Consider the following 26,219-nt stretch of genomic DNA (forward strand, 5'->3'; position numbering starts at 1 on the left):
TTGTTAAAGCAGCCACATGACTGCCCACATTTTCTACAGTCTTTTGTTATCCTAACACTTGTGTCTTGGTTTCCTAGAAATACCACCAGCTGAGGATTAAGATTCTGGGCGACTGCTATTACTGTATTTGTGGCCTCCCGGACTATAGAGAAGACCACGCTTATTGCTCCATCATGATGGGCCTGGCCATGGTTGATGCCATATCGTAAGTGCCATGAGCACCAGTACATACATCGCTTATCATACATCACCACGTCTTCTCATACTCCTGCTGGGGCACAGCTGTGATGGTGGTCAGATAGAGGACCTTTTGCATGAGGGGCTGGAGGGGAGTTGGTGCTTCGTATCAGAAAACTAAAGCCTCAGCCACTAGAGATATACTGAAAAATAAATGAGCACAGAACTTTGGATCGGTTTTGATGGGTTGGTGGCGGCATCTGGTGATACGGAGGTACGGACTAGAAATAGAGAAATAATTTATTCTATGACTCCCTGCTTTCTTGTGAAGGTACGTGAGGGAAAAGACAAAAACAGACGTGGACATGCGTGTGGGCGTTCATACAGGGACCGTCATCGGAGGGGTTCTGGGACAGAAACGTTGGCAATATGATGTATGGTCTACAGATGTCACCCTGGCGAACAAGATGGAAGCTGGAGGGATCCCAGGGTAAGCTAACCTAAAGCCTGGCTTGGTCCTTTTTTTTTTAACCCTTTCCAACCTCCTATCTACTAACGTCTCCCAACCTGTCCCTGACCACAGCCGCGTTCACATCTCCCAGAGCACGTATGACTGTCTGAAGGGGGAATTTGAGGTGGAGCCTGGAGAAGGAGGCACAAGGTGCGACTACCTACGGGAGAAGGGCATAGTCACTTACCTGGTGGTGGTCCCAAAGCAGCCGGTCAATAAGAATGGTATAAACGGAGTGGTAAGTGTCACTCCCCTTCTTATCATGCTCTTAGGGTCCTTTCTGGGAATGTTATAGCCTGATGAGTCTGTGAGGTGGAATATTAAGGATGCTTAGTGTGCTGATAGGTAACATTGCTCCTCTTTTTGGTTTTGTTCAGAAGTTGTCGCTGACATCATCACACGGTAACTCCCCGCAGCTGATCAACACCAAGGAGTGCAATGGCAGCATCCACACCACCTGCACCACCCCGGACGAGAACGAGGAGCTGGACACCAGAGTAAGTAGCCATGATGTCCGCTTACAGTGAAGCTCCAATTTAAGGGGCTTGTATAATCTGATCATTGATAGTCAGACTGTTTGAAACTCCACCAATCCGCAGAACTGGGGTGACCAGCCATTGGTGGGGGCAACAAATGGGTGGTCAACTTTCATATAAGTATATAGAAGATATGCAATCTAGTGTAGAGCGTCTACACCAGTGGGCATCTTTTGTCGGGGGTAGGATCTGTTGGAAACCCCACCAATCCTCAGCCTCTAAATATATACAATATTTCCATTCACTGACAGCTAGCAGAGGTTTCAAAAGTGGTAAGAAATTGGTGATATCCATAGAAAACAATTGAATCCGTTTAAATGGAACCCTCCAAAGAATTATGCCCAAAATATGTTCAGTTCCGGCTTTGGTGGCGGTGTTACCATGGCGCCCAAATGCTGCATTGGCGTGAACAGAACTTTCCTCATAATATTTTTAACGACTATGGATTTTTTGGAGACAAATCCTTAAATTTTGAATTTCAATTAGAAACTGAATTTTTGTTGATTTTAGAATTTAAGAGAATAATAGGTGAATTGCATTGGTGAACAGGAAAATCTGCAAACCTTCGCAAAGTCATTAATCTCAAATGAATATATATATATATATATATATATATATATATATGTATTTAAACATTTTTTATTGAGTTTTTGCACAATATAAAATCCACAATGGGAAGATTTGTACAAAAGAAGAAGTAGCAGTACAAATGTGTGTATATATAAGATTGATATAACAAGATCAGTAATAGTAACTAAATCTTACTCCACTAATACATAGAATGCAGATAATAAAAATGTATTGTTTTTTAACAATAGAAAGTAAAGTTCCAAGTCTACTAGAATGGTTCTAGAGTGCCTGCAGCTAACATCTTATAATACCATGTGGTTGAGGTAAAGTGACGCATAATAGGACGTCTTACTACCTTTGTGTAACCATGTATTAGGAATAATTTCCATTTCTTAAAGAAGGAAGCCGTAAAGGTCTCTTTATTCCGTATGGTTTCCAGCTTATATATATATATATATATATATATATATATATATATATATGGAGAGAGATAAATAGATTGATATATATGAGTCATTCATTTATAATATATAATGTACATTGTATACAAAACAGTCATTCTTCTAACACACACACATATATATGTGTGTGTGTATATATATACACATTGTATAGAGTGCACTTTGTATACAATACAGTACAGTCATCCATCTATAATATATATTGTTAACACTATATGATGTAATATAGTATAAATGCTCACTAATATGGCTGACTGTGGGAGATCCCAGGCTATCATGTCACATCCCCCGTTTTGCCTGTTATAAGTGACACATGAATGGTCCCTTTTGGTGTGCCGCCCTCTAGAGGATCATCCTATAACTGCAAGCACTTAACACAATCTAACCGGTTGTATGTCCTAGCAGGGAAGAATGTTAACAAATGGTGCAAAATGTGCGAATTCCTTACAATACAAACAGTATGAATCTAGAATATCAAGATTATATAACAATACAAGCAAAAAGTACGGTACATAATAAAATGATTGACAAGCCCTCTCATCACCTATTTATATAAATCATCAACTTGATGGTCCATATTCCAGATCTCTGGTAATTTTATTGTAATGGCTCTTTACATGGTCCCAGGGAGTAACTCAATAAGGTGCAGATATTTTATCCTCTTTCGACTATTGCATATTACAGAGAATATTTTTTGCACAATGAAACGTCTATAATGCTGCATATGATCCACAGATTTTGCACAAAAAATTGCAACGCATGGCTGGGGCATGTTGTGCAACTACAGATCACTCCCACATTATTGCTGCTGATGCTCACCCATAGGGAATGTATAGAATTCCATGTACCTGCTGCCATGGTCATATGTGTCTGACAGAGTATGTCCATATGTGATTTATGTGAGAATTCAGCTTTTATCAGGTTCCATTTATGCTGGATTAATACTGGATTAAAATAACTTTTTTATATAAACATAATGGAACTAAACTAATCAAGACAGTACTGTTTATGTCTTTTACTGAGAACACTGGGTACATGTCCACAGTGCAGGGAGAAAAATGAAGTGAACACTTGAGTTCATGTGCATTTTTCAGTAAAATATTTCTGTGATGCCTTGTGTGTGTGCAGCGCCTTCTTCAGGTCCGGTCACAGCATCTCTTTGTGTCTCCAGATCTTGATTCCAAAACACAAATATTTTTCTTCTTTCCTCGTCTTTTAGTTGATTTCCTTATCTGCTTTGGGTCATTGTCTTGTTTCATCAGCCATATTTATTTCATCTTGAGGTCATGGACCAATGTATCCTCAGTGATCACAAGGTGTCCGTCCAAGTTCTCAGGCAGCAAAGCCACCCTAAACCATGATGCCCTGTCCCTCAAGGTTAGGGTGTTGTGTGCGGAGTTCTTCTACCTCCATAGCATTGAGCATTTGTAATAAAAAGTTCCACATCTATCTAAAGAACATTTTTTCCAGATGCATTGTGGGACATTCAGATGAACTGTCGGACCACAATGTTCTTTTTGCACAGTAGCGGCTTCCATCCATGATCACCATTTGTGTTTTCTGGGGGGCTTTTTCTCTTCCCTGTTGGTTCTTTCAGGATTGTTCTAGGGAGAGCAGCAACACCGAGCTGGGAAGAGTTTCAGCACTGTCAAAAGTGTTTATAAATGACATTAATGCTTTAAAGTTGTGATGTCATAAAACAAAGAAGGAAAAATCAGATGTATGCCACATACATATATGTAAAGGAGAACAAATGTGCTGTTTTTAGTAATGAAGCTTACATCATTCTGCCAGTTTTCTTCTCTATCTTCTCTATGCGTCCAATCACTTCCTGGTTTCTCCTCTAAAGAGGTGCGTGCCTCTTCGGACAGGTAAATACGGGCGGGTCCAAAATTTTCTACGTGACACCACCCCTTTAAGCATCTGTAACCTTTTCTATCCTCTTGCATCCCTATAACACGTCTTCTGTGGTCTTGACTGACTCTATCCTGCACTCGAGAAGAAAAGATCTGTCAGTAGCCAGGCTTTATGATTCATGTATAAATAATTTCTTTCATTTGCTTTAAAGTCATTAAAACACAGATATTCACTTTCATTTTTTCCCTGCACTGTGAATGTTTACTCAGTGTGCTAAAAAAAGATATGAACAGTACAGATATGTAGATTTTTCATTAAGCTACATTGTGTTTTTAATATATATATATATATATATATATATATATATATATATATATATATAATTTTTTTTTTTATTAGTAATCAATGCAGAAAACCAAGGGATGCCAAAGGGCTCATCCACTTTTTTTCCCTGCACTGTGGAGGTTTACTTGATATGTATAAGAGACATGAATGGGATAACTGTTTGTGTGTTGTTAGCTTAATTGTGTTTGTCTCTAACAATCAGACTAAATAGTTAGTAGTAATCTCTGCAAACTGGGATTTACTGTATTCATGGTTTAGCTGTTTCTGTATCTGTTGTATAGATCTGTAACATGGGGCCCATGAGATGGAATATACAGCCGCTTTTTTTGGATGGGGTAGTTTTTTGTTTTTTTTTATATTCCATGCCACATGTTAAAGGTATTCTCTCCTGCATACGTGAAGAGACGTCATATGCCAATATGCTTTCATACAACAGGGATGGGGGATCCTTTGGCCTTCCAGCTGTTGAAAAATTACAATTCCCATCATGCCTGGACAGCCTTTGGCTGATGGGAATTGTAGTTTTGCAACAGCTGGAGGGCCAAAGGTTCTACACCCCTGGTTTACAAGATATCTGCAATGTCAGCATATATGAACCTTCCAGCATAAATTGTCTCACATGAAGCAATGGCCATGAAATGGCAGCATTCTGCTTGAAATCTGTACCCGTAGCTTTAAAGGCTAAGCGTTGGGTATGAGACATGTGCTGGTATCTCGGGATGATGCAGCACTGCGGCTCATTATCACAATAATCCCGTGTTTGCTCCCCTATCTCATCACAGGTGGTGAACCCATCTTTCCCCAACCCCCGCAGACGCCTCCGCTTGAGAGACTTGGCCGAGAGAGTCATTGACGCTCAACAGAATGAGCAGGAGTTGAACAAACTGCTGAATGAAGCCTTGTTGGAAAGAGAGACTGTACAAGTGTGAGTCATCTCGCTGCGTGTTCACACCCGCCAGCCATCCCTCTACCGCACAGACCGCTCTGGGGCAACTAAGAGGGACCCAAGAACAGGGGCCAGATACTTATATTACAGGGGCCATCTACTTTGGACACCCCCCTCTTATTTAAATAGGCCCCACTTCAACTAACAGACTAGCAGATGGTGCTCCTGGGTGCCACCTGTTATAGATTACGGACGTGCTTGGTATCTGCCAGCAGAGGAAATCAAAATATGGCAATATACTGTATCTGCGCTGCCAATGTAGGCTGCCACATTTTGTAGGGATCCCTGTTGACCATCGCTAGGTCTCATGACCTAGCCGACACTGACAAATCATCCATAGTAATTATACAGCAACAGCTAGAGATTGGCTGCTTAGGTAACATTACACAGCTGTGGGAGACACACTATAGGGCATGCTTAAAGGAGAAGTCCGCAGAGCTGTGCGGGCTGTGGCTGCTGGAGAGGATGATGGCAGAGGGACACTGAGGGACACAGTGTCCCTCATCCTCTCCAGCAGCCACAGCCCGCACAGTTCTGGGAGTCGGGTTGTGACCTCACCATTTTATCCAGGAAGTGACATCACCATGTTATCTAGGAAGTGACATCACCATGTTATCTAGGAAGTGACATAACCATGTTATCCAGGAAGTGACATCACCATGTTATCTAGGAAGTGACATAACCATGTTATCCAGGAAGTGACATAACCATGTTATCCAGGAAGTGACATCACCATGTTATCTAGGAAGTGACTTCACCATGTTATCCAGGAAGTGACATCACCATGTTATCCAGGAAGTGAAGCCTTGATGCAGTAGTAAGTGCAGGGAAAAAAAGCACTTTATAAGCATTTCCCGTAATAAGTGTATAATAATTGGTGATTTGTATAGTTTTTGGGGGGCAATACAATACTTTAATAAAAAATTTCACCGGACTTCTCCTTTAAGCCGATGGACAGGATTTTTTTTTAATTTGGTGACAATACAGCTACTATGGAGGCCCCTGGATTGGTGACAAAATTACAGAGTAGAACCTAGGCAGAGAACCTAGTACTATTGTTCTGCAGGGGTGCAAAGCTTAGTATGTTGCTCTGCAGGGGTGGAAAGCTTAGTATGTTGCTCTGCAGGGGTGGAGAACTTTGTACTTTGTTCTGCAGACCATGGCCTCCTGTCAAACTAATGTCTCTCTCTCTTCAGGCTGAAAGGGAAATACACCTACCGCCTGTCCATGAGATTCATCAACCCGGAGATGGAAACCCGCTTCTCAGTGGAGAAGGAGAAGCAAAGTGGTGCGGCGTTCAGCTGTTCCTGCGTTGTCCTCTTGTTCACAGCCGTGGTCCAGATGCTCATAGACCCCATGTAAGTCCATTGACCTGTGTAAATGATTATACATGTATGAATTGATGACCTTCTTAAAGGGCCTCTCCAGCCACATTTCATTAACATCTATAATACGGTACAGTAACTTTTTACAATTAACAGGGTCAAGATTACATATGTATATATATTAAAGGCCTGTTTAGACTCCTTTACTTTCTATAAAATGCTCTTCCCATGCCTTCGGGAAGAGCACTGGTATCATATTCTGCTTACTATGAGTGAAGCTTTAGCCTGAGCTCACTGTCACAGACAACAATGCAGCCCTAATAACAGTGACAGCAAAACGGCCTCTTTAAAAGTAACAGCCACAGCTCCCTAATAACAGTGACAGCCAGTCCTCTCATAATAGTGACATTCACAGGGCTCCAAACACAGTGGCAGTCACTGTTCTTTTAATAAGGCTGACAGCCACAGTGTCTTTATGTCAGTGACAGTCACATACCCCATAAGAGTGCCCTAAAAACAGTGACTGGCAGTCCTCTCATAATAATGACAGCCACGGGGTCCTAACAATACATTAATTGTGGCCTGAGAAGTGACAGCCACAGTGCCTCATAACAGTGGCAACAATAGTGCACCATAGTATTTATGGTAAGAGTTCCCTAATGGACCTCATAATGAGAACCACTGTGCCCCATAACAGAGACATCAATACCCTAATCAGACACTGTGGCCCCACAATGAAAACTACTTCAACCTCACAATAACAGTCGCAGTGCCTCCATGACACAACCACAGAGCACCCAATTGTCGTCTTGTCTTCCCAGGTTAATTGCCAACTATGTAACGTTTGTAATCGGGGAAATCCTTCTCTTGGTTCTGACCATCTGTTCGCTGGCAGCCATTTTCCCACGGGTAAGAAACTATCCACACATAAAGCTGGCAAAACATGACCCAGTCTAATGAGCGATATCTCAGGGCTCGGACTCAGTTACACCAACTTGGTGTTTTTCTTCTTTAAAGGTTTTCCCTAAAAAGTTGGTTGCATTTTCCACGTGGATTGACCGAACCAGATGGGCGAGAAATACTTGGGCGATGTCGGCCATTTTTATTCTAACTATGGCAGATATTGTGGATATGGTAAGACGGGTTCAAAGAAACCGCAAATGACCAACATTTTAAAATAAAAATAGGCATTAACTGACGGAAGTAAAAGGGTCATCGACCCAGTAGGTGGAAAATCTGCATACATGAACAGGAACATGACATGTGTACACATAATTGAATTATTTTTTAATTACCCCCCTGTAGGTCCTATAGGGATGATTAAAACAGTTGAACACTGCCACATCCCTGAACAGCTCTAGGAAAACTTGCCCCTCCAATTCTCTAAATGTTGGGCTAATTGCCCACACCCTTCTTATAGGGACAGGAAAGACCCTTTTAAATGGGTGTTAAAGCCACTTTGGGCTGGGCCCCTGCTATACAGGAGCCCCATAGTAGCCATGTAGGTTCCTTTTATGTTATATATAACATTGCATGTAAAGTTAGGAGTCACTTTATATTGTATATTTCTGTTTCCCGCACAGCTAAGCTGCTTGCAGTACTATTCCGGCACTTATAACAGCACCCTGCAGTCAACCGAATCTTGGGGCTGCGTTGAGAACCCCAAATATTACAGCTACATTGCAGTCCTCGCTCTCATCGCTACCATCATGTTGGTCCAGGTCAGCCACATGGTGAAGCTCACCCTCATGCTGATGATCACCATCGCTGTTGGAGTTGTCAACATTTACGCCTGGAGGCCGATATTTGATGATTACGACAGGAAGCGTTTCAATGGCTATGTGTAAGTCCCACGCTATTGGTATAGTTACCCATGTTAGATAGGGCTGGAGTAAGAAAGAGAAAATCCTAATAAGCTTCACTCCCCAGCTGTCAATCAGATCTGACCCCCGGCTGGACACGGAGTGGAAAGCGCTGCCACAAGCTTCATCTGGGTAAAGCTCAGGATCGCAGCAGGTCTCAGGAGTCAGACCCGAAACCATCTTAATCGTCTGATATCTCTAACATGATGACATACACTAACACTTTACTTGTTACACATATTACAAGCAATCTATAGATTTTATGTGATATATAAATTATATGTCATCTTCATATTACATTTCGTCTACTGATTGAATTACTGTTTTTCTACAATTTTTTTTTTTTGCTGTCTCTCTACAGGACCTATCTGGTTCCTTCCAAATATTCCATGACAGTGATGATCTTCATTATGATGCTCAGTTTCTACTACTTTGCCCGACATGTAAGTTCATGTTATCCCAGACTGGACACACAGCATCAAGACCACACACATAAAAGTGGACAATATTGCTCAATACTGATGCCGAACATAACACTAGGTCCTAATAAACTTCAGGAACGCATATGGTCCTATGCATACAGGCCCTAGATGATATCCTTAAAAAGGGAGCACAAGTCCAGTCCAGCCATCATCCCTCTCAACCGGGATCCAATAAGGAAAGTCAACCAGTTCAGGAATTTTGAATCCATTATCTACTACGCAGGGTAAAAAGCAGGGGGCAGCAAGCGGGCTAATAAAACCTAGATAATTGTCTACAGTCCAAAGCAGTAAGAGATCAGGGCTAAAGATCCTTATGGGAACCAATCCTGAAGATAAAAACATTGACTACAGATCAGAACGCCACTTATGGTGCAGAAGTAGTAGGGAGGTCACCACAAGAAGTAACCATGGTCCATACCTATTGTCCTGAACTCATCTGCTACATCATGGTTTCATCTTCTAGGTGGAGAAGCTAGCCAGGACTTTGTTCTTATGGAAGATTGATGTCCATGACCAGAAGGAGAAAGTCTATGACATGAGACGCTGGAATGAGGCCCTGGTCACCAATATGTTGCCTGAGCACGTCGCTCGCCATTTCCTGGGTTCCAAAAAGAGAGATGAGGTAACGGAGAAAACATAGACTCAGTATACAGTACAATGGAACCTTGTGATGTCCACCTGATGTCATGTCTTCCCTGTCTTTTAGGAGTTGTACAGCCAGTCATATGATGAGATTGGGGTGATGTTCGCTTCTATCCCAAACTTCTCAGACTTTTATACAGAAGAAAGTATCAACAATGGTGGCATTGAGTGTCTCAGGTTCCTCAATGAGATTATCTCAGATTTTGATGCAGTAAGTAACTTGACATTTGTGATTAAAAAGACATAACTAGAAACTTAAGCCCCTATTACACGGAGCGACTAGAGGAGCAAACGAGCGCTATTAGCATTCGTTTGCTCCTCATTCCCCGCTTGCTGCCACCGCTATTGCATGTGGTGGCAGCAAGCGGGTGAGTACAGCCGGGAGCTGCGGGGTGGCTGCCCGGGTGATCGCTCCACGGAGCGATGGCAGCAGATCATTGATCATGTCGGCTGATCGTTGCCTTCTATTACATGGAGCGATTATCGGCCGTAACAGCCCATAATCGTTCCGTGTAATAGGGCCTTTAAGACAAGAGCTTCAAAAGATCACTGAGGTGGGAAGGAGGGACTTATAGCATTCTGAGCACTGAGTCTAGTGATACTAAGGGTAGGCCATCACTGTATAAGGAATTTAGAGTGTCCTGAGCACTGAGGCTAATGACATAATAGATAAAGTGGAAGAATAATGTAGGAAGTAAGGACTGAGAGCACCATGAGTACTGGGATTGGAACCAATGACATTATTAGGAATAGGTCCCCAAGGTATGAAGTTTGGATTAAGAGCCTCCTGAATGCTGAGACTGGGATTTGTGACATCATTAAAGGTAGGTAACCAAAGTGTGAAGAATGGACTGAGTGTCTTGAACCCTGAGATTAGTGACATCATTGAAGGTAGGTTATCCAAGTATGAAGAATGGACTGAGTGTTCTAAGCCCTAGAACGGGACTAGTGATATTATTTAGGGTAGATCACCGAAGACATGACATTTATGTGTTTTCAAGTAATGTTTTACCATTGGGTGATGATTATGGGGTTCTTACATTAGGAAAGCGGTTGCAGATAGAGGAGGCCTACGAAACTAGGATTTTCTTGCTTTGCCATATCTAATCATATTGCTTTTTTTTTTCTTTTAAGTTGTTGGATGAGCCTCAGTTTCGGTGTATTACAAAGATTAAAACCATAGGAAGCACTTACATGGCTGCATCCGGAGTCACTCCAGACCCGAATACAAATGGCTACAACAACACCATCAAGGTTTGTTTTACTGTGTTTTTACAGTACATCACACTATAGAGAATCCTTATGTGTTTTGTATTGCATAATAGTGATTATGCATCTTGTATTTATATTAGGACATTAATACGACAAAAAATCCACAATTGATTTACTTTGGTAACGTTAAAGATACCCAGTTGAACGTTTGACCATTGTCAACATGGTATAAATTGCTGTTGCATCTTGCTGACCAATGCTTAATTGCAGCCATACGTGACCTCATATTGCGGCATGTAAAGGGACCCTTAGGCTCTGTGCACACAGAGGAAAAGTGGCGGAATTCAGCCAGCCTCCCTGTCATAATGACAGTCTATGGGAGGCTCTCGCACCTCCTCTCTTGGCGCTGAAGAATGAACATGCCGCGCAAGCCTCCCATAGACTGTCATTATGACAGGGAGGCTGGTGGCATTCCGCAGCGGAGAATTCCACCATATTTGCTCCGTGTGCATGGAGCCTTACACTAGTTTTGATTATTTGTGATCTCTTGGTAGAAGGAGGAGATCTCTGATAAGGAACGCTGGCAGCATCTTGCTGATCTCGCTGACTTTGCTCTGGCCATGAAGGTGACGCTGATGAACATCAACTACCAGTCCTTTAATAACTTCATGCTACGCATAGGTAAGTGCTGTTCTCTGATAACACTGTAGTGTGTAGACATTGCGGTAGTTGGATGTTTTCCTTCCTAATCACAGTGACAGGTTATAGGGTCATGTTGGTATTATAGGATAGGGCCATGCTGAAAGTCACTATGTCCCTCCATGTGGCCCATTCTATGGTGTACAATATTTTCCTACAGAGTATGGGGAAATATGTTAAAAATAATCCCCAATGAGTAATGGCTACCAATTGTGTCTGGCTTAGGGTTCTATCCAGGCCTCAGAAAGGAAACTTTCCTTGTACCCCCCTCATGCAATCACCATTTATGATATCTGCATTTGTTAGTTTGGTATAAAATGTTTGTTTTCACAGGACTCAATAAGGGTGGAGTTCTGGCTGGTGTTATCGGAGCCCGAAAACCTCACTATGACATCTGGGGGAATACAGTGAACGTCGCCAGCAGAATGGAGTCTACCGGTGTAATGGGAAACATACAGGTATGGCTGGAGATGTCATAGGGCTCTCTAAATCACAGTTGTCCTTTATATGTTAAGCTTCAAAATTTCTAAAACTTTTTATGTCCGTCTGAGGAGTGGAATGTTAACCAATGAGATCCTATGTGTTAGTCTACAAAGCATTTAAGGTAATGGTGGGTTGGTTATGGCAGACCCCCACTATATAAGTGGATTTACCAATACCTCTTCTTTTGGTGGGGCTTGGTCAAAGTAGCCTGTATGTAGAAGCAAGGATCCAGGACCAAAGACACCAATTCATCTCTGAAACTTTTTGTCCTTTGTTCTGCAGGTTGTGGAAGACACCCATGATATCTTGAAGGAGTACGGCTTCCGTTTTGTCAGAAGAGGGCCTATCTACGTCAAAGGGAAAGGCGAACTTCTCACTTTCTTCATGAAAGGACGAGACAAGCAAGGCTCCTTCATCAACGGCTCCTCGGTCACTCTGCCCCACCAAGTGGTGGAAAACTCTTGATCTCTCAATCATCCGTCAAGCAGAAACGCTATAAACAGCCGCCACATGAAGTCAATGCAGACTGATATTTCAGAAAAGGAAGCCTGACGACCTCCGCGCGCCAGGGGAATACATAAAACAGGACATTATAGACAACGTATATACCTATAAATACAAGTTTCTTTATTTCTGGAGTTGCCTTTATAAGACTTTTCTGCTCAACATCCCTTCGAGGGCACAGGTTCACGAGGGACAAGATTGGTAAAGTTCACATGTTGGCATCCGGCAGACCCACAGCTGGAGGTCGTTGGTTTACGTTGACTTTTAGATATCATAGAGAATGCGAATTGGATGCTTTATGACACCATTTTTGAGTTTAGTTAAACGACTACAAACGGGCTTGACCCCCGAAACGTACATGATGAGCACATATGGTCAAAACACGTTGGAACGTTTTGTTGGAGAAACGTGATCTATCTTTCAGGGCAATGGAACAGTTTTAATGCTAAAGAGGATGGCTAATGTACTGCTAGTTTACTGTGATAATAACAATAACCTGCCCATGTAGTTAGTGGGAATGCAATGACGAGAGTGCAATATATTTCATTATATTTGGAGTAAAAAAGAAAAAAACTTTTTAAAAAAAATTAAAAAAAAAAATTAAAAAAAATATAAAAAAGAGAACTATATACATAACACACAACAAAAGGAAAATAAGATTGAAACCATTTATATTTTTAAGTGTCGGCTAGTATTCCCCTTCCAGATACTGCCTGCGCCCCGCTCACTGCTGCTTATCCTCCACCCTTATCTCTCGCTTTAAATACAATTTTCCCAGGACTTTAGGGAGGGGTAGAGACTGTTTCATCCACGATCGACACGCCAGTGCTTAGGGCAGAGTTGACTTCACTGAGAGCCTCTGTGATTTCTATTTTTCTTATCAAAAACACACACAAAAATAATCTACTTTTGTATGGAAAATAAACAAAAAACCTGCAGCTTCCAAAAACCTTACGTTTTATTACCAGGAACGGAACTGAAAATAGGCACAGAGGAAAAAAAAAAAAATTAGAAAAAGGGAGGAGTATAGGCAGGTCGTCTATAGACAGAGATCTAATTTACGTGTTTTTTCAAATTTATATTTTTACGAATGATAAATATAGTATATATATAGAAATCCTGACGATGCGCTGTATGACGGGAAACGGACGTAGGGAGGTAAAAATCATGTTGTATTCCTCACGACAAAATGTAATTAGATTGCCCCGGCTGTAGATGGTCCATTGTCTAATACCATCCAAGCATTCTTCACGATTATCTTTGTGTCCATACCAAAAAATATTGGGAAAATTTTGGAATCTTTTTAAAGATTTTTATTTCCAGCAATCCGGAAGGCAGCAAGCGCTAATTCACTGTGAGTACATTACCACTGGTCAGTGTCAGGTTATTTGTCTGTTCCGTCGATGACCATCTCAAATGGTGAGGATTCAGCTGGGGGTGTTGGTGGAAGCTGGGGACAAGATGCAATATAATAATCCATAATTTATTTATTTATATTACAGTGCAGGGAATTGTTCACTCATTGTACAATCACATAGATAATTGTCCAAAGGAAAATGTTTGCATGATCGGCACAATGAATTTCTTAGACAGCGAAGAGTTTCAGGCTTGAGAGGTGTTGCTTCTAGCAGTTAACCAGTTGGGATAGCTCTGGCTAGAATTATCGCAGACTTTTTGAAGCTGGGGCTGGACACTGGCTTCTATTGAGTGTTGGTACATGGTGGTGGCCCGTGGACCAGAGTCATTACATTACACAGCTGTATGCAGATTGCCCCTTAGTAGTTATACAGCTGTATTAACATTGCCCCCTAGTGTTTAATAGAAACATTATACAGCTGTATGCGTATTGCCCCCTAGTGGCCAATAGAATAATTATGCAGATGTTTTTAAGTAGGCAATTGGAGCATTATACAACTAATGAGACAGGAACTAAGCAGAATCCTCACTCTATGAAACTTTTAAAAGATACAGTCAATACTTAATCACTTTTCATAAATGAATATTATCCTTGCCCTTCTTCGCATTATAACCTGCATTCAGAAGTATGCTTACTTACTGTTAGCTCTCAGTACAGAGGTGAGGGAGACAGAGCAGTCTACACCGCCATGCAGTGCTGTACATGGAGAACCGGTTGCATCATAAAAAATAATCCCCCTTTGAGCAGCTTCTTAACACCAGAAGACTCCGTACTATCCCGGAATATTTCCACATTCCTGTGCAGGACCCATCACCAAATAAAATGAGAACAAAGCCAACCTGAAACGGGCCTTCTATTTCTAGAGGTCAGAATGGGCAGCCTCTGTAGTATGTATGGCCAGTCTCTTGTATGCCAGAGCCAAAGTATAAAATACATCAGTCAATATAATGCCATGGATGACTTTCTGGATTGTAAGCTCTTTAGACCAGACAAGACTCTCCATAAATTTCCAGTCTGAGGTTGTTGATAAAGCATCTGCTGTAATGATGATGGCAGGAGGAGTGCTGTATACCAATGATGGGTAGATCCGGGCAAAAAGGAATGGGCATGGTGTCAGCGAGGGAAAGAAGGACACTAGCTCAGGGGCCTCCACCACTTTGTAGCTTCCATTGATATAATGTATATATCCATTGCAGGTTTTCCATGAATTAAATGATGCTTCTAGAGGAGTCTATGATTTTGCAAAGGTCCTCCACCGGCCTTGATCTTTCTCTGAATATGGGACATCATCTAGTTGATGAGTAGCTTATAATACATGTCCTCCAGGGTTGTGACTGTATGTCTATCTGCTTATACAACCTATCTCTATACATGTCAGACATCGTGTTGAGAGATCAAGATTTGGACAATGGGGGCACAACCACTAATGTTGCCTGTACATTGCCTAATTCTATGTCTCCGGTGAGAATCGGTGACCATAGGGTGGTGATCTGAGGAACTCTGTATGGCACAAGATTTCCCATATATTAGGCCTCACCATCAAACCTGTGAACTCTTGCCCAATGGTGAATTAAATGGAGGTATGGTAGAGGTTTCATGAGGGGGCAAGCAGAGGGTAAGATGTCCATGAATCTTCAGAAGACAGTGGTCTATGGGTGAGTATTGTGATGTCCAGTAAAGGATCAGTAGAGGTTCCTCAGAAGATGGAGTAGATGTGGTGGAACAATATTCTGGACTTCTCCAATGGGACTTATGGTCCTACTTGAAAGGTAAAGGATCTTTTCCATTGCTGAAATGTTTGTTGCAGTCTCTCCGGATTCTCCCAGCTGTCTTTCCTCTTCGCCTTAGAGTCAATAATTTGTTGTAAAAACCAAACCAGCAGGGACATAGCTAACAGGTTTGGGGTTATTGTAGGTAATTAACCTAGGAATAAAGGCGCCATGGTGGGCACTGTGCAGTGTACAGGGACTGTCTTGTGCCACAAAGAAAATATCCAGTATTGGAAAGGCTGCAAACTTCCTTATAAATCTTATTTCTCCCAGCTGCCCCTTAAAATAAATGTAGGCCTGTGAATGGCAATGATTTCACCATCAAGGCCACTCTCCAAACCAAAGGAAATGCAACTTGTAAAATGTACTTACTGTTGTAGACTCACGTTACAGGCAGCTTACTGACGCTAGGGATGGTACCCCAACATTACGACACTTGTTCTGGTCACGACGGAGGAAGAACGATTAGACATTTTAAACTATGTTCATTCTTTTTGATTCACATCTGTTGTCATTTTTTTGGTATTTGCTTTTAATAAACTGCTCTCTTGCTATAATTTACTCCGGTCTCCATTCATTTACAGCCAAATTACTCTCCTTGTTGTGTTCTGTATGGTACAGTCAGGTTGCCTCACAAATATTAGAAAACATGAGTGGTCACCAGTTCTACCAGCAACACAATCGGCTGCCTTTTCATGCTACAGAGGCTTGGGTTAAAGTTCTCTAACATTGCCGCACACAACAAGGCGAGAGAGTAAAAAAAAACCAAAAAAACATGAAACTACAAATTTGGATTAGGTATCATACAAAATCATTGGAATAAAAAAAGGTGTCTGTGAGGGGGAAAATACACTTATATAAGATGTAAATCAATCTCAAATCCCATTACAACATGTAAATGTAGGGCACTTGAGGCAATCGGACCCACCCTACAGGCACTTGAGGCAATCGGTCCCACCCTGTGGGAACTTGCGTTGATTGACCACACACTGTGTATACTTGTGGTGATCAATGCCACCCTGTGGGCGCTTGCAGTTATGGGCCCCACCCTGGGGGCACTTCCGATGACCAAGCACACTCTTTCACCCTGCAGGAGACTGCAACCTAACTCTTTGGGTAAATGCATTTATTGATAGAGACGACCACCTGGAAAATATGGGTACGACCTATGGCTGTATCCGTGTTTTCCAGGCGGTCCTCAGGGGCCAGGTGCCGAGACCCCTGACGATCAGCAGCGCGCTTTGCCCCTTCATTTCCACTCTCACTTGTAAAGTAGCAGTAGACAGAACTATAATGGAATCTATGGAACTTCCTGCAATTGTGTCCATCCGAAGTTTCATAGGCTCCATTATACTGCTACTGCTATTTTACAAGTGAGAGTGGAGATGAAGGGGCAGAGTGCATGCTGCTGATCAGAAGGGGTCTCAGCACTTGGTCCCCCACCGATACCAACATCTGAGATAAAGACATATCAGAAGATTGTTTAAATGATAGGTAGGCCAGAATTGGTCCTCTCTCTGATTTTGGCTGTTAGAAAAAGATCAAGGGTGCCACTAGATAGCCAAATACCCTCTCTAGGACAGCACAGGGTACAGTCTGCAGTGCCGTAATGTAAGTGCTGTAAAAATCCTTCTTTGGGCTGGGTTCACACTACGTATATTTCAGTCAGTATTGTGGTCCTCATATTGCAACCAAAACCAGGAGTGGATTAAAAACACAAAGGCTCTGTTCACACAATGTTGAAATTGAGTGGATGACCCCCATATAATAGTAAATAACGGCCATTATTTCAATATAACAGCCGTTGTGTAAAAAAAACAGCAAATATTTGCCATTAAATGGTGGCCATCCACTCAATTTCAACATTGTCTGAACAGATCCTTTCTGTGTTTTTAATCCACTCCTGGTTTTGGTTGCAATATGAGGACCACAATACTGACTGAAATATATGTAGTGTGAACCCAGCCCAAATTGGGAATCTATAGAGAATTTCTTACAACTGCTCTATTGATCTTTCCATAATACAGATACTCTGAAACCGGATTAAAGGAGAAGAGACATATTACTTTCAAAAAATGTTTATTAGACAATATAAACCACTACATTTATGTAGGGCATACAAGTATCTATACACAGCAATGTACATCGAGAAACATTATATATAAAGCGACATTAAAAATTACATATCAACCTGTTGCTTTGCAGCTGTTGCAAAATTACAATGCCCATCATGTGATAGACATGGTAGTTTTGCAACAGCTGGAAAGCAACGGTTTGGTAAACATTAAACTATACAACGATAACACTCTAAGCTGCACACGACTGATGAAGCATTTTGCCTGCTCCACTAACGGAATCAACCAATCGATTTTGTGCTGTTTTTTTTTTTTTTAGCAACTACTGTCTCTGGGAGAGCTGGGTGCCGCCTCCTGCGCAGTCAGTGACTCCAAAAATCTATGTAGCGGTGTAGTGCGAAACATTGAGGAGTGGGATGATGCCGCCTCCTGCACTAATCTGCTGCTTTCTGCAAGAACAAAATAAATTTTATTAATCTGTCACAATGCAAATTTGCCAGAGAGAGGAGAAAAGAGGGGCGCCTCTCTTACCTGGACACGTGACCTGCACCTCTGTGGGAAACACACCGGTAATGGTCCCATACAGCAACTTGGCAGAAAAGCAGAATGTCTGCCCATCAATGGTCGCGTTGTAATTAAATGAGAGGACGTTGTGCAGGGAATTTCTCTGCAGGGTGCCGGGGATGTAGGCGCCCGGAGTGTCCTGTATATAAAACGACAAGATGTGTTAGGTTTATTGTAATGGGGACAAGAGTGGGGGGGGGGGGCGCCTTAGGGTCCTATTCCATGGGCCGAGGAGGGCCCGATCAATTATGTAATTGAGCGCCGATCTGCTAGATCGGCGCTTGTTTACTGGGCCTATTCCACGTCCCGACAATCGTTAGCGAGGGCTGAAGGGACATCATTACAGATGTCCTTGCAGCCCACATTACCTAGCAGGGCTTCTCCTCCGCTCTGTCTTCCTCCCCGGGTCCCACGGCGAAGCATCAACTCCGGAGCGGCCTGACTGAGCTGTCAGACCGCTCAGCCAACCAATGGCCGCGGCGGTCCCGGCCAGTGATTGGCTGAGCGGTCTGACAGCTCAGTCAGGCTGCACCGAAGCTGATGCTGCGCCGCAGGATCCGGGGAGGAAGACAGAGCGGAAGACAAGCCCTGCTAGGCAATGTATGGTGCTTCTCAAATCGTCGGTCTACCCATGATTTTAGGTTTGGGCTTAAATAAATGATCAGCCGATGACGCTATCATCGGCTGATCATTTTCTCTATTCCACCGAGAGATAATCAGCCGAATCGGGCTCTGTGGAATAGGCCCCTTAGTCACCATATATAGCAAGGGGATGTGACTACAATATAGTAAATACATATAGTTAGAGAAGGAAACATATCTGGCCTGCAGGTGGCAGCATCGCTCAGTAATCCTCAGACACAAAGGCAAAGGATCGGAATGCATAATGACACAAGCATGTGAGAACCCTGCAGAAATGTTCATCATTCAGCAGTGTATTTCAATCTGCGGCTCTGCTGCAAAACTACAACTTACAGCATGCACTGACCACTGGCTGCAGCAGATCCTTTCATCTTGTAGTCCACTGTTCTCCAGCCTGTGGGCTTCCAGCTGCAGCAAAACTACAACTCCCATTATGTCATAAGAGCCTTTTTCTAATCTTCTGATATCACAGCCTGATAGGCTGTCCCAGCATGATGGGAGTTGTAGCTTAGTAGCAGCTGGGGAACAACGTTATACACAAACCCTGCATACCTGAAGCCGATCAGCCTGGAACTTCCTCCCAGCTAACCCATTTAGATGATCGAACAGAAGTGAGAGGAACCTCTTCATGTCTGACTGCAGATGCAATTTGGTAATTTCTCCGAGAGGGATGAAAGGCGGGATGGAGTGACGGGTGATCCGCGGCCTTTGTGAGTTATCCACTTCGATGTAATAGGAGTCCAGGTAGTGGCCTTCGAAGGCCGTGCTGAGGCAAAAGCAAATCTTATTGTCCGTCTTCTTCCCGCTAATCCCTAAAAACACAGCTCAGGGTTTGTTTCTGTTGTATCCAATCAGTAGTACATACCACCCTTCTGTGCTGACACTTTGTTACAGTGTGTCAGTCTGGATTTGTCAAGGTGGGCATTCCTGCCCGCACTGTACCTGTGAACCACAGCGCCTCCATGGTGCCCATCATCTCCTCCAGCCTCATGTCCTGTAGGGCCTCCTGGGAACTCGGCACTGGTGGAAGGCTTCCCTCCACCCTCCCCGATAACACCTGGATCTGGGGACAGGACAGGTGAAATAAGCATCAATGTCATTAACTGAGTGGCACCACATGGGTGTGGCGGCCTTATCACTGACCTGCTCTTCCTGTTGCCTGATCTTAGCCTGCAGCTCATTTCTCTTTTTCCTCAGTTGGAGGATTTCTTCCCTCTTTTCCAGCACGACGTCCTCCAGTTGCCGGCTCTGCTTCTGTTTCATGGTCAAATCTTGCGACAAAGTCTTCAGATGCTCCAGATGTGACAGGACGCCTTCAGACAGGTCAGAAAATCCAAAATATGTAACAGACACTACAAGTCCCAGCATGCCATGAAGTCACTGGCATCATCTGTTAACAATTCTTGCCTATTAAAGTGATTCTGTCACCCCTGTCTTAGTCTTGCATCGTTTTATCGGTTAACAGTATCAACTAGGCGGGGCTTCACAGCAGTTGGGCCCTATCTCCCGCCTAGGTGACATTTTAAAAGTGACACATTTTCACTAGAGATGAGCGAACCGGGTTTGGGTTTGAGTCCATCCGAACCCGAACCATCGGTATTTGATTAGCGGTGGCTGCTGAACTTGGATAAAGCTCTAAGGTTGTCTGGAAAACATGGATACAGCCAATGACTATATCCATGATTTCCACATAGCCTTAGGGCTTTATCCAAGTTCAGCAGCCACCGCTAATCAAATGCCGAAAGTTCCGGTTCGGAATAAAAGTTAAAAGCAAACAGGCACTTGTTTCCCATAAGAAGGGATGGGGAACCTTTGGCCTTCTAGATGGTGCAAAACTACTACTCTCATCTTGCATGGGCAGCTAAAGCTTCTGCATGATGAGAGTTGTAGTTTTGCAACAGCTGAATGGCCGCAGATCCCCATCCCTGCCATAGTGGTTTATGTAGCTGTAAGCAGTGCAGGGGGAGGGGCCGAACAAGGAGGGAGGAGTCTGTATGTTCCTGGAGGAGGGGCTTCCAGGTGACTATGCCACAGCTTGTATGTGTTATGTTGCCTGCTGTTGTTGGGGGAATTTCCACCATGTTTGGTTAGTCTACACTTTTTTCCTGACATTATAGCAATGGCTCACCTTCTGCGAAGATAGTCTTCACCTCCTCCATGGCTGCAAATGCTTAATGGGTGACCACAAAGACTAAGAAAATATTATCTGAGGAAGAGAGGGGAGAAAAAAAGATGAAACAGGCAAAAATATAAGAATAAGAAACATAAAAACTATTAAAACCAAGTGGTAGGGGGTGCCTGGGTGTGCAATGGTGGCGGGTGGGCTACAGACAGCAGAAGAACCTCAAAAAGAGGCCATTTACCCCTTATATTACAACTGCAGCCCTACAGTTATTGCAGAACTACAAGTACCATCATGCCTGGACATGTTGGATAGTGTAGTTTGACAGCTGGACCTTTCCCCTTAGATGCTGTTGTCAATAACCACCAAAATGGAGTCAATGGGTTGCCATGGCAACCAGGGGTCTTCAGGTCTGCCAGCTTTGTACACCTATTACACCCTGCCAGAGAAATACTATACTGGAATGAGAGATCAGCTCCAACTACTATGGCATGCTGGGAGTTGTAGTTTTACAACCTAAAGGAATAATTGCTGTACTTGCAGCTGACACTATCAATTGCCACATTTACTATTAACATGCTTAGACTTGTAGTTCCTGCTCATAAGAAGAGCTGACACTTTCAGAACATGTCATATAGGGATATTTAGAGAGCACAAACACATACATACCGCCACCTCTGTGCATCCATATCTACCGCCAATACGGCGAGCTGCTAACCAATGTTGTTTGCATGGATAATAGAGAAAATACAAGTACTGTACATTTAAGAACAGATATGTCTTCAAATTAATCAAATAACGATTGACCAGCAGCCATTTTGTCGTAGCCCACAGATGCGCGCTTAACATTAAAACAATGGACACTGAGTTGAAGACATGCAGTTTGTAAACCGACGCCCTCTACTGTCTCAATGTAGTTTTGCCAGGAAACAAACCAAGAATGAAACGTAAACGCTGATTGGTCATTAGTTTAACGCGCAGCCAATGAATATCATTTACTAAATCGGTGGGCGTATCCTAGCGGCATCTGTGACACAATGCGTCATTGTGATTGGTTAATGAATTCACAGCTGACCAGTCAGATCACACTCCAGTTGAACATGTGTATGAATGGTATGAAACAACTTTATTAACTACTATTCCCAGGACAAGTGAGGAGGGGACACCGGGTGGAGGCTGAATGGCAGCGCTAGTGCAGTACGTGGTGCTCCGCAGGGATCTGCAGTCCGGCCTCGGGTGGCCCCTTGGAGCTCTGGTGGCTCAGGCCTGTCATGCGGCCACAGCTATTATTCACCTGCACTACCAGCACCCACAGACCCAGGCTTACCTGCAGGAGCTGGACAGCATGCACAAAGTGGTGCTGGAGGTGAGGCCATATATATATATATATATATCCTGTAATGTCCTTCACAGGGACTGTCACATCAAGTGTACAGCTGCAAATCATCGCTGTGCAAACATATAATACTGCCCCTATATACCCCTTTGGGGTCTGGTCCTGTGACATTGGGGTTGCAGGGCCGTTCCATGGCCTCCCTTCCCTGCACGTGCACGCTTTGCGGGGTTGGCGGTCGCTGACCGACACGGTGTGGAGTTAGCGTAGGGACCCGTGTGGACCAGAGGACCTGCGCGGTGGTACACGGGGCAATATGGCTTGATCAATTCATATACAGACACTCTGGTGTTGATTTTTAATATAGGCCTAGCGGCATTAGTATCAGCCATAGATGGGATGTGCAGCGGTTCCATTCTCTCCAGTTCGTGTAACTACTATAATACTGCCCCTATATACAAGAATATAACTACTATAATACTGCCTCCTATATACAGGAATATAACTACTATAATACTGCCTCCTATGTACAAGAATATAACTACTATAATACTGCTCCTATATACAAGAATATAACTACTATAATACTGCCCCCTATATACAAGAATATAACTACTATAATATTGCACCTATATACAAGAATATAACTACTATAATACTGCCTCCTATATACAAGAATATAACTACTATAATACTGCTCCTATGTACAAGAATATAACTACTATAATACTGCCTCCTATATACAGGAATATAACTACTATAATACTGCTCCTATATACAAGAATATAACTACTATAATACTGCCCCTATATACAGGAATATAACTACTATAATACTGCCCCCTATATACAAGAATATAACTACTATAATACTGCCTCCTATGTACAAGAATATAACTACTATAATACTGCCTCCTATGTACAAGAATATAACTACTATAATACTGCCTCCTATGTACAAGAATATAACTACCATAATACTGCTCCTATATACAAGAATATAACTACTATAATACTGCCTCCTATATACAGGAATATAACTACTATAATACTGCCCCCTATATACAAGAATATAACTACTATAATACTGCCTCCTATGTACAAGAATATAACTACTATAATACTGCTCCTATATACAAGAATATAACTACTATAATACTGCCCCTATATACAGGAATATAACTACTATAATACTGCCTCCTATATACAGGAATATAACTACTATAATACTGCTCCTATATACAAGAATATAACCACTATAATACTGCTCCTATATACAAGAATATAACCACTATAATACTGCTCCTATATACAAGAATATAACTACTATAATACTGCCTCCTATATACAAGAATATAACTACTATAATACTGCCTCCTATATACAAGAATATAACTACTATAATACTGCCTCCTATATACAAGAATATAACTACTATAATACTGCTCCTATATACAAGAATATAACTACTATAATATGCACAAGCCAAAAAGACAGAAATGGCTGCACATCGCACCCATGGCTGACACGAAAGCTTATTCAGCTACATTTAAAACCAACATCAGAAGTTAGTATATAATTTGGCCAAACCATATTGCCTCATGTACCACGTGCAGGTCTTCTGATACACATGAGTCCCTAACCAAAAAACATCACTGTGCCGGTCAGTGACCACAATCCCCGCAAAACGTGTGCAAGCAGAGAAGCGGGGCCACGGAATGGCCCTGCAACCCCATTGTCACAGGACCAGACCCCAAAGGGCCCCCACGGACCCCGCAGGCGCCACCGACGGAAAAAGTGGACTCCAAGCAAAGCAACACAAGTGTGAACAAGCTCTTACCTCTCTCTCCATTCCTCTGCAGGTAGAATGGGAGAATACTAGGAGATCCTCCCCTTATGTACACAGGTGCTTTTCCGTGGTATATGAGGCAATATGGTTTGGCCAAATTATATACTAACTTCTGATGTTGGTTTTAAATGTAGCTGAACAAGCTTTCGTGTCAGCCATGGGTGCGATGTGCAGCCATTTCTGTCTTTTTGGCTTGTGCATATTTTATGTATTCTGTCCCTTTTTTCATTGTGGCTAGCACTCGTGCTGTGTAAGACCCATGTGATCCAAATTAGCAGGAAGCACCTGTGTACATAAGGGGAGGATCTCCTAGTATTCTCCCATTCTACCTGCAGAGGAATGGAGAGAGGTAAGAGCTTGTTCACACTTGTGTTGCTTGGCGTCCACTTTTTCCGCCGGTGGCGCCTGGTGGGGCCTTTTAGGGTCTGGTCCTGTGACAATGGGGTTGCAGGGCCATTCCGTGGCCCCCCTTCTCTGCTTGCGCACGCTCTGCAGGGATTGTGGTCGCTGACCAGCATAGTGATGTTTTTTGGTTAGGGGACTCATGTGTATCAGAAGACCTGCACGTGGTACATGAGGCAATATGGTTTGGCCAAATTATATACTAACTTCTGATGTTGGTTTTAAATGTAGCTGAATAAGCTTTCGTGTCAGCCATGGGTGCGATGTGCAGCCATTTCTGTCTTTTTGGCTTGTACATATAACTACTATAATACTGCTCCCTATGTACAAGAATATAACTACTATAATACTGCCTCCTATATACAAGAATATAACTACTATAATACTGCCTCCTATATACAAGAATATAACTACTATAATACTGCTCCTATATACAAGAATATAACTACTATAATACTGCACTCTTTAACTGCTATAACAGTGTTTTCTGCACTTGACCCCCAGGTCCCAGATGAGGTGACATTGACAGGTTTAGCGGAGACATTGAAGGAGGCCAATATTGACCATAAACTGTGGATTGAGCAGCCCGAGAATATCCCCACCTGTATCGCCATCAGACCTTACCCCAAGGAAGAAGTTCACCGCTACTTGAAGAAGTTTAAGCTTCTAAAGTGATGGGTGGGATGGAGCTTTCTCCTATGTCTCAGTGCTGGATACGTGTTGGTTTTTGTGCTATATGACCCATACACAGCTATCAGCTGAGCATTATGGCATTTTTATTATCTTCAATTAAAAATATTTATTTATTTGGCTACTTGTTTAGTTTTGTTTTACCTGTACATCAGAGCTCAGTAAATCCTATGAGGCAATGCAATTAGAACAGGTGGAGTGCTTGCTTCCAGTATTATATAGGGGGAGCTAGAGAGTAAGGGACAGTGTTCAGCTTCATCTCTGCAGAAGAGGTGACAGACTGGGGAATGCTGCCATCAGTGCAGAGCGGAGAAGTACGGGTACAGTGTGCAGTGTGATGGAAATACAAAGGTTGCTATTGGGCACGATGGGGTCAGAGATATTGGGTTGCTGATTGCATAGGGCATTATAGTGAAAAATAATATTGGGTGGGATAATAAATGAAGATGGTGTGAGCAAAGTGATAACTTTGTTGGTATAAAATCTGGTAGAACAAAGGGAATATTGTATTACTTGTAGAAGAGTATTAAAGGGTATGTGTCATCAGAAAATGACTTGTTTTTATGTTAAACATATTTTTTTAAAGAATTTTTGGTGGCTTTTTTCCGAATTTTTCAATTTTTTTTATCTATATTATAAAAGAATCTAAAACTCTTGCAGTTTTCATTTTCACGACTGGGGCTAAAACTAAGCTGAGACTTCTGTTGTGTCTGTGGTGATAAGAGGAGGCTGCTGTAAAGGGATC

The 26,219-nt window shown here is 42.6% G+C and overlaps 3 protein-coding genes across 6 annotated transcripts in view; 2 read left to right on the forward strand and 1 right to left on the reverse strand.

Moving 5' to 3' along the window:
- ADCY3 (adenylate cyclase 3) overlaps nt 1–16,355 on the forward strand; it is a 79,627-nt gene extending 63,272 nt beyond the window's left edge. For all 3 annotated transcript variants that reach the window (XM_069975764.1, XM_069975765.1, XM_069975766.1), the window contains exons 5-20: nt 78–205; nt 509–667; nt 761–926; nt 1,066–1,185; nt 5,240–5,382; nt 6,600–6,761; nt 7,550–7,637; nt 7,746–7,862; nt 8,312–8,571; nt 8,952–9,033; nt 9,536–9,694; nt 9,779–9,925; nt 10,849–10,968; nt 11,481–11,607; nt 11,959–12,083; nt 12,391–16,355. In XM_069975764.1, coding sequence (XP_069831865.1) covers nt 78–205; nt 509–667; nt 761–926; nt 1,066–1,185; nt 5,240–5,382; nt 6,600–6,761; nt 7,550–7,637; nt 7,746–7,862; nt 8,312–8,571; nt 8,952–9,033; nt 9,536–9,694; nt 9,779–9,925; nt 10,849–10,968; nt 11,481–11,607; nt 11,959–12,083; nt 12,391–12,573 — 2,286 coding nt within the window. In that variant the 3' untranslated portion in view covers nt 12,574–16,355. The remainder of the gene's footprint in view (nt 1–77; nt 206–508; nt 668–760; nt 927–1,065; nt 1,186–5,239; nt 5,383–6,599; nt 6,762–7,549; nt 7,638–7,745; nt 7,863–8,311; nt 8,572–8,951; nt 9,034–9,535; nt 9,695–9,778; nt 9,926–10,848; nt 10,969–11,480; nt 11,608–11,958; nt 12,084–12,390) is intronic.
- A 1,691-nt stretch (nt 16,356–18,046) lies between these two features.
- On the reverse strand, nt 18,047–22,080 carry CENPO (centromere protein O). Of its 2 annotated transcripts, none has more exons than XM_069973984.1 (7): nt 21,871–22,080; nt 21,208–21,285; nt 20,223–20,392; nt 20,022–20,142; nt 19,632–19,891; nt 18,405–18,576; nt 18,047–18,322 (listed from the first exon to the last, which is right to left on the reverse strand). In XM_069973984.1, exons 2-7 carry the CDS (start codon nt 21,236–21,238, stop codon nt 18,189–18,191), a joined length of 888 nt encoding a protein of 295 aa, XP_069830085.1. In that variant the 5' UTR covers nt 21,239–21,285; nt 21,871–22,080; the 3' UTR covers nt 18,047–18,188. The 2 variants fall into 2 exon arrangements, with proteins under 2 accessions (XP_069830085.1, XP_069830086.1); XM_069973985.1 differs by lacking the exon at nt 21,871–22,080 and adding an exon at nt 21,492–21,564.
- Nucleotides 22,081–22,265: 185 nt separating this feature from the next.
- On the forward strand, nt 22,266–25,595 carry PTRHD1 (peptidyl-tRNA hydrolase domain containing 1). The gene is made up of 2 exons (XM_069973986.1): nt 22,266–22,567; nt 25,289–25,595. Exons 1-2 carry the CDS (start codon nt 22,382–22,384, stop codon nt 25,457–25,459), a joined length of 357 nt encoding a protein of 118 aa, XP_069830087.1. The 5' UTR covers nt 22,266–22,381; the 3' UTR covers nt 25,460–25,595.
- Nucleotides 25,596–26,219: the final 624 nt, after the last annotated feature.

Source organism: Dendropsophus ebraccatus, chromosome 6, assembly GCF_027789765.1.
Source record: "Dendropsophus ebraccatus isolate aDenEbr1 chromosome 6, aDenEbr1.pat, whole genome shotgun sequence".
NCBI classification, from domain to species: Eukaryota; Metazoa; Chordata; class Amphibia; order Anura; family Hylidae; genus Dendropsophus; species Dendropsophus ebraccatus.

Bases quoted from the DNA above. Each gene is read 5' to 3' on its own strand.
- PTRHD1 (XM_069973986.1), top strand. From the start codon at position 22,382: ATGGCAGCGCTAGTGCAGTACGTGGTGCTCCGCAGGGATCTGCAGTCC. The intron at 22,568-25,288 runs GTGAGGCCATAT...CTTGACCCCCAG, and splicing joins TGCACAAAGTGGTGCTGGAG to GTCCCAGATGAGGTGACATT.
- CENPO (XM_069973984.1), bottom strand. From the start codon at position 21,238: ATGGAGGAGGTGAAGACTATCTTCGCAGAAG. The intron at 20,393-21,207 runs GTGAGCCATTGC...ACCTGTCTGAAG, and splicing joins GAAGACTATCTTCGCAGAAG to GCGTCCTGTCACATCTGGAG. The intron at 18,577-19,631 runs GTATGCAGGGTT...TTTTATATACAG, and splicing joins TCCAGGCTGATCGGCTTCAG to GACACTCCGGGCGCCTACAT.